The sequence below is a fragment of the Hippocampus guttulatus genome, chromosome 1 (genome assembly GCF_054856545.1).
Source record: "Hippocampus guttulatus isolate MCC_2025c chromosome 1, RoL_Hgut_1.0, whole genome shotgun sequence".
NCBI classification, from domain to species: domain Eukaryota; kingdom Metazoa; phylum Chordata; class Actinopteri; order Syngnathiformes; family Syngnathidae; genus Hippocampus; species Hippocampus guttulatus.
In genome coordinates, this window is record NC_141261.1 from 29,661,573 (window position 1) to 29,672,475 (window position 10,903).

General features: G+C 40.2%; 1 protein-coding gene and 1 long non-coding RNA gene across 3 annotated transcripts; one reads left to right on the plus strand and one right to left on the minus strand.

Moving 5' to 3' along the window:
* Positions 1 to 395: 395 nt before the first annotated feature.
* On the minus strand, positions 396 to 5,728 carry LOC147211294 (serine/threonine-protein phosphatase 4 regulatory subunit 2-B-like). 2 transcript variants are annotated; one of them, XM_086125259.1, is made up of 9 exons: positions 5,596 to 5,728; positions 5,035 to 5,116; positions 4,676 to 4,846; positions 3,701 to 3,794; positions 3,591 to 3,628; positions 3,433 to 3,504; positions 3,192 to 3,341; positions 1,871 to 2,157; positions 396 to 1,375 (listed from the first exon to the last, which is right to left on the minus strand). In XM_086125259.1, exons 1-9 carry the CDS (start codon positions 5,627 to 5,629, stop codon positions 1,107 to 1,109), a joined length of 1,197 nt encoding a protein of 398 aa, XP_085981385.1. In that variant the 5' UTR covers positions 5,630 to 5,728; the 3' UTR covers positions 396 to 1,106. The 2 variants fall into 2 exon arrangements, with proteins under 2 accessions (XP_085981385.1, XP_085981394.1); XM_086125268.1 differs by lacking the exon at positions 4,676 to 4,846.
* A 5-nt stretch (positions 5,729 to 5,733) lies between these two features.
* On the plus strand, positions 5,734 to 9,406 carry LOC147211295 (uncharacterized). The gene is made up of 3 exons (XR_015102440.1): positions 5,734 to 5,823; positions 7,735 to 7,881; positions 7,960 to 9,406. It is a non-coding gene; the product is annotated as an uncharacterized LOC147211295 (long non-coding RNA).
* Positions 9,407 to 10,903: the final 1,497 nt, after the last annotated feature.

Below are 10,903 nucleotides of genomic sequence, written 5' to 3' on the forward strand. Positions count from 1 at the left end.
CACACACGCAACATACTTGCAGTAAGAAGCCTTAGCAATCTGGATTTTAGCAATACATAAAATGAACAAATAAAAATAAATAACAGAAATTGTTTACCTTACTTGATGTAGTTATTTATGCAATGGTCTTAAAACCGGCGATTCAGACTACAAATGTATTGTGAATCAAACTTTCAGTCAGATTAAAATCCTTCGCCAGTGGCTCTGATGTTCGACATTATCAATGATATCATAAACATGTTACGTTATTACCACAACTATTTAGACTTATTTAACTTCATTGCTCAAAAGTTAATTGTTGTGCATGCATGGCGTATAAACCAAATTCCTGGCATTATTTCCAGGACAGGCTCTATTACTCTATTCACTTTTCATGAATACAATGAAAGAAGCACTCACTTTCCAGCTATTTTTACTTAGTGCCATGAACACACATGACAAGTGCATAAAACTCATTTACAGGCATGTACAGTTCTATAAAAATCTTGGGTTATCAAAAAAAAAAAAAAAAAAAACAGGAGGCATGGGTACAACCACGGTATTAGAGGGAAGAACGGTAAAGGACTCTTAAGACAATGTGATGCTGCAATGACTCTACTCAAGTCCATTTAATTGTCACTAACCATCAAGGAACTAGTGCTATATGCAATGTTAATTTTTTTTAACGTTTTTTTTTCCTCCATAGAAAAGGTCATTTAGGGGCTTCTTATTTAGTTGGAGGCAGACATTCTTCATGTCAAAACTGTACTTAGGCTAAAACAACTCAAACTACCAAAGTAACTTTTGGAAATGCATGCCAACAATGATGTGATTTAACTCAGCTCATATGAGGTCGTACATGATGGTCAGATATTAACATGGTGGGTGGGGGCATAGAAAAAACAGTCCATAGTCAAAAAAAAAAATCCATGATTTCCTTTTCAGTCCTTAAAACTAGTCGATATTTGACCAACTAGTTCAAACTGAAGTGGGCAAAGGTTTCTCAAGTGTGAAACTTTCAGGTCCACGTCATTCCTGATCCTGCAGCCTACAGTTCCACCCGGATACAGTTTACCCTTGGTGTGGTTTAGTACAGTGTCAAGAGTCAGTTATGTCAACGGGCTCATTTATTCACTTTGCCCAGGCTTGGTTTCAGTCTTTGTGCAGATCGAATTGTCTGCATCGCCCCCTGTTGACAAATTTGGTGAATTACCAGAGGAGGAGAGGACCAGTTGAACACTGGGCAGGCAGTCCCCCTCGCTGCCGCTGTCCCTCATGTTGCGCTCAGTGAGCGGATTCTCCTTCAGTCGTTGCTCCGACTGATGAATGGTGATGTCACCGCAGGCCTTCTCAGCTGCCGCCTTTTCACATGCTCCTGCCTGTGGGCTTCTGGGCTCTGAGGAGGAAGACGAGGTTAAAAACTGCTGTCAAACATTTTGAGTGTGAAGTGGCTTTCCACTCCTTTTTGCTGAGGTAAAGTGAAATTTACAGTGGCCCTGAGGTGTAAAACACAAAAATGAATTACTCTTGTCATAAGCCGCATATTTTCAGCCGTCAGTGGACATCCAGTCAGTGACAAGTCTGACATGCCTGCGAGTACGTACCACTTTCAGTAGGTTAACATCAGTGTTTTTTTGCCATTTTGTTTTGGCGTTTTTTCAGTTGCTGTTGCGTTTGGTCATTTGTTTTGGTGTGGGGTTTTTTTTTCTGCTGTTGTATTTAACTTCTTGTTGTTTTGTTTGGTTATGTGTTTTTACATCTTTCAATTTGCTTTTGTGTGTACTTATTTGTTAGTGTGCCCACTGTTGACTTCCCTGTACGCTACAAGTCTGTCAGGTATCACATTTAAAATTCTGAATGACTTACAGAAGGCATAGTCATGTGCACCTACCTGGATCGTCGATCATGGGTTGTGTTCGACAAGATGGTTCACTTTTGTATTCTCCATCACAAGAGTCTTCTAAAGATTCAGCCCTCGCCGATGATCTTTCCGTGCCCGTACACGAGGAATCCTTATTTTCACTTGCTATGTCATCCTTCTCCAGCTTTTCATTGACCTTTAGCCTCTTGCTGTTGTGCTTGTCAGCATCAGAATCCTCCTCTTGCTCTTCCTCGTCAGTGTGTTTATTCTTTGTCCGGCTGGGAGTGATTTCACCTCCCAAGAGTGAAGGGTCAGTGCTGTAAAAATAGAAATACACATGAATTAAATTTCATTCTTTATGGATGATAAGCCAATTGTTTCAAAACTTAAATGGAAAAAAATACAGGTGTCATATCTGACATATATGCCAAGGTGAAATATTGATAGAACTGGATCAAATAACTGCTGAATTCCGTCAATGTCCGATGTCAGACTTCATGACCACTTTGCCTTTTTAATATGATAGGAATCTCTGCAGTCCCCCTGAATACTTTTAATGCTGCCGTTGTCATAAAGCCAAATGAGCCATCCTAATAACTGCTGATTGCAGTGGATTTTGGATGGGGAGAAAGGTGCACATTTCTAAAATTAAGTTTTCGAAACAAAGATTTTCATGAAATAATCAGCCCTGTTACGTCCTACTTTTTGGAGAATCATCAACACGTATGATGAAAGGGTTTGGAGATACACAAGACAAAAAAGGTGAGAAACCACTGCTCGAGACAAATGCAGGTTGCAACAAAGGTGGGAAGCCTCTTCGGGTCCAGATTTGTCATCCATTTGGATGACCTGGTTCACACAAAAGCATTTTTCAAACCGCAAATGATTTCTTTTTCCCCTTATCTTTGACAGACCCCACATTTCATCGTTGTGCTCAGATTGTATGTGGTGTGCCCCAGTTGTCTAAATACAGAGCACCACACATATAAGCAGTTCACCTACCAACAACTCTGCGGCCATTTGGACAGGCAAGGCAAATTACCGCCTACAAGTTTAAAGGCCTCCAAAGTGGGAATGACCCCGCCCCTCACCCAGAGCCCCATCAACCAATACTTTTGCTTTGTCAACCATCAGCCCTGGACATGTCTCCAGACACCCAAGTGCCCTCCAACACTCTAACACAAAATTACGTGGGGGGCCAGATCTGACACTTTGTGCTTTACGGGACCTGTGGCGCTGTCGTCTGTATTCACAAAGTCCTTTGGACGCCTGGTCCTCCCCCACCTCAAGTCAAAATGAATATTATATTGTCACGAATATATACTGTATAATATGAGACCCTGCACCCTACCTGATGCACCGCTCCGCCTTCTCCTCCTTGGTGGGCTCTGGCTCCTTGCTGACTCCACACTCAGGGAGGCCATTAGTGGAAAGCGTAGGCGACAATGACAGCTTTGGCCTGTTCAGCTGTTTTGGCATGCCTGGGCCGTTTACATTTCGACTGCAAAGGAATAGCATGTCAATTTCTTGCATAGGTGTGCCACTTGATGACATCTTCAAGTTATAGAACTTTTTTTAATAGTAGCTCCCACCCATCTGAGTGTACGGAAGTGCCAGGAAACATCACTCCATTCATTCTGTTTGAATTAGATGAACCATTTTTCCTGTTGAAAAACAGAAAAGCATAAAACTGACAGTGAACTAACAAATGCTCAGAACAAATGTCAAGTATGACAGCTTTTGTACTTACTCAGATATAGGGTACACACAGCTGACCACCATTACATTCTGTAAGGCATATAAAGGAGGAGGATGAATATTTCATACAATCCTAACATCACTCAATATGAAATTGCCAACCTTTTCTATACCCCTGAGAAACTTATCTGTTCCTGTATAGTTCCGCTTGGGATCAGTGAGCAGCTCACACAGACGCTGAATGGTGAATGGGATTCTGGGAAAGTCACCAAGAGATATGTTTAGACGGAATCACGAGCAACAGCCAGCATTAACACTGAACATGGGACGTTGTCAAAAGAGGCAAAGACATCCCACCTTAAACACACAGAACTTGTTTCAGCCTGCCACATGCTTTAATGATCGTATTAAAACTGATTCAAGTCTGGTTAAGATGATGGTGATGATGTTAGATCTTACTTTCCTTGTCAGTTTAATTGCTTCCACTTCTACAGCAATCACAGATTTAGGTGTCATGTTGTAACAATACAATACAATACACGCTGATTTATATAGCGCTTTCACAACAGCGGCAGCTGTAACAAAGCGCTGAACAAAACAGTTAACATAAAGTAAAATAATAAACACAACAGATAACATAAAACACGGACAGTCGTGCAGTCCTAACCACTTTTCCGTCACACGCTTTGTTGTTTGAAGCAGTTTGAGATGAAAGAGGAGAGAATGAAAGTGTCCTTTAACCAGTGGATCAGAGACGTCATGCTCAAAATGTGCACACGTCGGCTACAAGCTAAGTTTCAAAGTCAACAAGAAGCTGTAGCATCCATTGACGAAAAAAGAGATTGGTTCACTTCTCCTGTCCCATGGACATCCATTTCAATTCCAAGCGGACAATAAAAGTGTGCCATGCATCATAGATTAGTTCAACAAGCACTCTTATAAATTGGAAAGCGAGCACATACCATATATCATGACAATGATTATTTGACATTGAGAATTGGTTGGATTTTAAAATTACACGATATGCACGTGTATCACTTGAACAATCTCATTTCAACTATTAAAAAGCAGTGTTGATGATTATAAATAAAGCTAAACAGTGAAAGAGGGAGAATACTATAGCATTTTTCTACCAACCCATTATAACTGTCAACTATTTTTAATATCCTCTTCTTCATCTCTTCAAAAGGAACGTGCTCTACATTGGGATTGCGTGTGCCTCTCTGCTCAGGTGTCGATGAGTGAAAATCATCGATGACATTCTCCAACTTAAACATGAAGTAGGATTTGAATTGTGACCACGGGATCCTAGGAGAGATCAGACATTTGGTCACATCAAATCTGCAAAACAATTATTATAAATAATTGGTATACCACTCAGACTAGATGACAATGGAATGTCGGTTATGTTATGTAATTGAGTGCAAATATGTATGAATGTGTGTATGTACAGTATGTATGTATGTATGTATGTGTGTATAAAAAAATAAACTCACATTGTTTCTCCGGTCTTGGCAACATGAAAAAGGTATTGCTCCAATACTGGGCTTGTATCCCTTTTCGTTTTCTTCTCAAAATCTGTCAGCGGCGACATTGATTGGGAACATTGATTGAACTCTTTCAATTACTGACCAGAATTAAAACACAGAATAAGATAGCTTATAGAATATATATACTCGTGATGTTTCAGTATGACTTTGTGAAAGTAGACCAGCAGACTTGGAAAAAAACAACACGCAAATCCGTACTGTAAACGTCGCACCATAAACATCTAATTGCGTCAATTATAAAAAAAATAGCGGTTCAATTGAAAGCTGTTGTAGAGTACAACGTTTATTACAATATTCAGCTATTGCCTAGCATCTGCATAAGTACTTGATATCAATTCCCTAATGAATGAAGTTGTGGAAACTGCACAGCTTGCAAACTTGCTAGGTTGCAAGCTAAATTGCGATCACGTAGTTAGCAACCAGGAGCGGTTCCACTATGTGCAAAAATATAATGTCAAAATTTCTCACAAATACGGCACGATTATTTTTAGTAACTGTAAAGTTTGCCTTGAAAAGCTTCCAATAACGCTTCGGTGTCCATCGCTGCCTCCGGAAACCGAAGGAAATGCTGCGCTTGCTAGTTAGCAATAGCGGGCAGCAACATAACAAAGCTGGACCGGGTCAAGACTGCGCATGCCTGAGGTGATGTCATACATTTACGGAAGACACGTTTAAGCGTCAGTGCAGTATTATGGAAGGAATGTTTGAATACTGTGAAACTGAACTCCTACAAGGGTAATTACTACGCATGCTTTTCTATGCACGTCAGACGTCGAACATCTCTGGTTTGCACATTTATACAGAAAGCGTCATTGTTTTTTGGTTGCTGTTCTGAGGGCACACCGAAGCGGCTGATGATGAGTCATCAGCTGATCCTCAAGTTTACTTTCACAAAGCTAACGTGCACGTGTAACTCAGAAGCGGCGGCGCAAACAGCGTCTCAACACGGCTACTGTACCTGTTTTTTGACAAAGCCACCAGAGTATTCCCTCAAAAACAACAATGACAGTCCGGGTGGCTGCCACGTTACATTTGAATTCTCCATCAAGCCCGGTGACTCTCCGTGAAACCAGCGTTCACGTACGAGGACCAGACACAGATTGGGAAGCTTCTTGAGCGATAAAGAAAATGACGTTCTGCCCTTACATTCTGCCTGGACCTTCTAGTGCTGCTTTATATTTGAAATATTAAAGTAATGAATTCGCTTTCTGACCTCAAGAGAACTAAGAAATGGGATGGTGCTTGTAACAAGTATTTGAATGAGAGGCCACCAACAGTCGTTGCTGTGGGGTTGTTTAACTTCATTAATCCTATTCAAATAACGCCACACAAAAGTTGTGACTGGAGATTTTCTGACCTGTTTTCTCTTTGACCTACATTGATAAGACACCTTCTTGTGAGAATCCTAGAATTTAAAAAAAAAATATATATATATGTATATACACGCACACAAACTATGCAAAAAATCGAATTCACTTTTAACGTTATATGTTAGTTAAGGACGTTTTAATGCGGCAATCCTGTTGAGCCCTTGCTGGATTGCATATAAAAACACTAAGACCCCACTGAGATAGACATCCACTTGTCATTTCAGATCAAATTTCGTGTTGAATTACGAGAAGAGTTACACAACCCTGTTACATGTACATGTTAAAAGATGCTGTGTTTTAATGTGGTCAGAGTTGTTTACTTTTTTTGTCATGTGATTCCCAACTCCATGCTGTCTGTTTGATTGGCAGCACACCAGAACGTGACACATGCTGCACAAAAACTTTATTTGAAAATGCAAAGTGGGTGTTTTTTTTTTCTTTTTATAAGAGACACTTATTTAAATAAGTATCCCTTTTGTCCGATCTCTAGCAGGAGCTAAAGCAACTCAATGTGAGTCCAACCTGAAGAAAGTCTACACCGTGGAGACAGTCCAGGCAACATTTCCGGTCTTTTATAATCTTGCTACAAAACAGCACAATCATACAGTTCTGGCAACATAACATAATTGCGCCATAAGACTCAAAGTTACTCATTTAAACTCAAATCAAAATATTATCTAGTCCTAAATTTAAGAATTTGAGGTTTATTCCGAGGCTACTTTAAATAATTGCAATCATGTTCACTTAAGCACGATACATACAGTATATGTCCTCGCAAACAAGAGATTCCATCTCAAGGGGTTTAAATGATGAATTTTCAACCAGGGACTAATTCATCGTTCTGGCACAGTCTCACAGAAATCAAATTGCTTGTTTGGACTTCCTAACAACAGCAGTGGGGAAAAAAATCATTTGGTTGGAGTTTTCATCCAGTAAAATGAAGAGAACCACTCTAGTGAGTTGTAGTAAATGTGTGTGAGTACTTGTGTAGACTTGTATCCGCTTGTTCTCAACTAGGGAGGAAGAAAGTAACGTTAAGGGTGGTGTTTGGAGGTTAAAAGTGCCAAAAGAGTGCACAGTGAGTGATTTGAATTAAATGAAATACTTTGATTTTCACAAAGTCTGCTGCGTGCGAGGAATTGCTACTGGCCACCATTGGGGAACAGTTCAGTGATTATTGTGCCACAGATAAGATAGCATTTCAATAACTCAGTTGCAAGGCATGTACTCGATAGTCAATATTTAACCAATCGCCTGTGACTCACTTTACCCACAGAAGCTGAAGTGGTTGTTGTCAGTGTACGAGACAGAGAAGATGTTCCGGTGTGGAATGAAAATGCTTCCTGCGCTGATGAGATGAAAATTTTAGGGAAGATTCATGAGCTCCGTCTGCAGATGCCATTTGAAGCAGTGTTTTACCAACGTGAGTATTTGCTCACTTTGTGTGTTTCGTGGATTGTGAAGCTTATTGATGTAATACTCACATTTGCTTTGATTACAGCTCACAAGGATCATCACGCTTTCGCAGGAGGTCGATCAGGATATTAGCACTATTTGCACTTTAAAGCACATCTCGGACCATAATATGGAGGCAGATTTTGAAACCGCTGAGTTGAAGCTCATATGTTTAACCTCATCAACTTGCTATAACATGTAGCCGTTATAGCAAGGAAATTCTTCATGCTTTCGGAACGACAGTCATTCTTACACTGGATCTGAAACTGCTTGTGTTTATTGTTACTAAACAGTGTTTTTATAATGCACACTTTTGCAAACATCTCTTGAAAATGTAGTAGGTTATGTACAGTCATCTATAATAGTATTAATTTCAGGTTCAACAAAATAGGTCTTTAAGTGAGTACACATTGAAAATCACACATCTTTTCACTCTTTTGTACTGAACGGCCAAAATCCCCCAAATTTCCGAGACCAGGATTTACCAGCCTTTAATGAGCCAATGAGCTATTTTCCATAAGATAACATATCTCGGTACACCACCAACCAAAAATACTGAAATGTAATAATTGCATTTGAACAGAAAGCTGATATACTTGTAGGAAGCCGTGACCTAATTTGCTATTGTTTTCTTTTCACACCTTACATATCAGGGCTCTTAACAGCAAACAGCCAGGTTCCTGTTCTGTCTCCCCCTGTTGGTCATTGTTTTGTTTGTGTTCCTCTGAATGGGTTGTAACTGGAAAAGTAAATGTAAATCCATCCATCCATTTCCCGAACCGCTTGATCCTCACTAAGGTCGCGGGGGGTGCTGGAGCCTATCCCAGCCGTCTTCGGGCAGTAGGCTGGGGACACCATGAATCAGTTGCCAGCCAATCGCAGGGCACACAGAGACGAACAACCATCCACGCCCACACTCACACCTAGGGACAATTTAGAGCGTCCAATCAGCCTGCCATGCATGTTTTCAGAACGTGGGAGGAAACCGGAGCACCCGGAGAAAACCCACGCAGGCCCGGGGAGAACATGCCAACTCCACACAGGGAGGCCGGAGCTGGAATCGAAGCCGGTACCTCTGCACTGTGAAGCCGACGTGCTAACCACTGGTCTACCGGGCCACCGGTAAATGTAAATATAATTTAAAAAATACATTTGATTAATCTCATCATGGTTGTGAGGAAAGAGGTTGGGTCCTGTAGATGTTTGATGCACTGCTTGTTGTAATCCCGGTTTGACAAATACCGGTAGAAGCAAACTGGGTTCTGAATGCGCTTGACTGATCGAATAAAAATAGTGGCTTTGCCTGTTACGCACACTCACTGAATGGAGTTGTGTCCACTGTATGGCACGTGTAGCATAGCGTATTAGCTTAGCATAGCAAAGGTCTCACTTCACTGACACTGAAGAAACTCAAAATAGTTTATTGCTGAGAAATGTATGCTATCCTGTCTATTCACTTGAGTTAGCGTAGAAATAAAACATGAGATCTTGTGGTTTTGATGTTGATTAGTAGTCTCTATTTGTTTTATTCGTGTGTTCCTTCATTAAAATTGTGACTAGACACAAAACATGCTGACCAAAGGGGCACTGCTGTTGTCAATTTCACTTTGTTGTGTTTCGTGCATTTACTTTGATCGCATCTGCTAGTACGGTACTCGAACAGAAACAATTTATTGTTTCCAATGTGTCAAGAAGATTATCTACATTTTAATACAAAGGTGAAACTGCTCTTGAAATCAGATTTTAGGGCTTTTGTGATACCTGAACATAGTTTGATTTCAGAATTTTGAATATTAGCCATCGGTCTTGGGATACAATCCATGCAGTATTTGTCATGATTCTATCATGTGAGGGAACACACAGGCATTCACATTTAGAACCGCATGAATTAATCTCAAAGGATTATTGGACACATTTCAGCATAAATGCGGAGTCATAAATGTTGAAGGAAGTACACTACCGCTATCTCAACCAAATCCAACATTTAATATTCATATTGTTGATGGTTTCTTGTGGGTTCTGCATTCAATACATTTCTTTTAAGGATCAAGCCATTGAATAGGTTTAGCTCGGCTTTTGTTTTTACTTAAGTAATTCCATCAAAAGAACATATGTGTTCATGGAAAACTGCTTGCACATATACAGTTGACCTTTCACTTCAACATTTTGAGCTTTGTATCTGTTGATCTTGGACGGTGCCTTGTGTTTGCCAGCAAACAAGAATGTTAGCATCTTGTGTGCTCCCCTTGTGTGTGTGTGTGTGTGTTTAAGTTTAAGTTCAAATATAAACCTGCTAAAACTTGTAAATGCACTTGGATTTGTTTGTGTTTTTGCCGCACTTGGATTCATTTGTGTTTTAGCCAACAGAATTTAATGACAAGATTGATGGCCGCCAATACCCTGCATAACGTAGAGAGGGGAAATGTCGCCATCTTGTGGCTGTTTACCTGTCATTCAAAGGCTGACTTCTATTGAGTTTTGACAGTTCTGTTAGACTCTAACAGTTAGAGGCAGGTTAAATAACTCAACTGTAAGATATGTTGTTTTCCATACATCTAATACAGCATACTTAAAATAAACTGAGATACTCTGGCTGGCCACGGTATCATGACAACTTGCACAATGTAACACTATCAAATACAAGAGATGTCAAGTCAAGTCAAGTCAAGTCAAGTCAACAGTATTTATAGAGCACTTTCAAACAGCCATCGCTGCATACAAAGTGCTGTACATGGAGCAATTTAACATGCACAATAAACAGTAAGACAAATCGGTATCAAATATTCTGCTGGAATAGGTAAAAACAGTCAACTTCGTCACTCACTAAAACTAGTGTATCATGATGAGAGTCACCCCTAGTGTTTGTTAATGAGAAACAAAATATTGCAACCATCTCTTGGTGTGATGTATACACCCTACTAAATACAGTTCAATACCGTTTGAAGATGACAAAAATAAAGCCTCGAACCCAGTGGTGTCAAACCTTTGGT

Bases quoted from the DNA above. Each gene is read 5' to 3' on its own strand.
- LOC147211294 (XM_086125259.1), bottom strand. From the start codon at position 5,629: ATGGACACCGAAGCGTTATTGGAAGCTTTTCAAG. The intron at 5,117-5,595 runs GCAAACTTTACA...CGCCGCTGACAG, and splicing joins GTTATTGGAAGCTTTTCAAG to ATTTTGAGAAGAAAACGAAA. The intron at 3,505-3,590 runs GTAAGTACAAAA...GTTTTTCAACAG, and splicing joins TGTGTGTACCCTATATCTGA to GAAAAATGGTTCATCTAATT.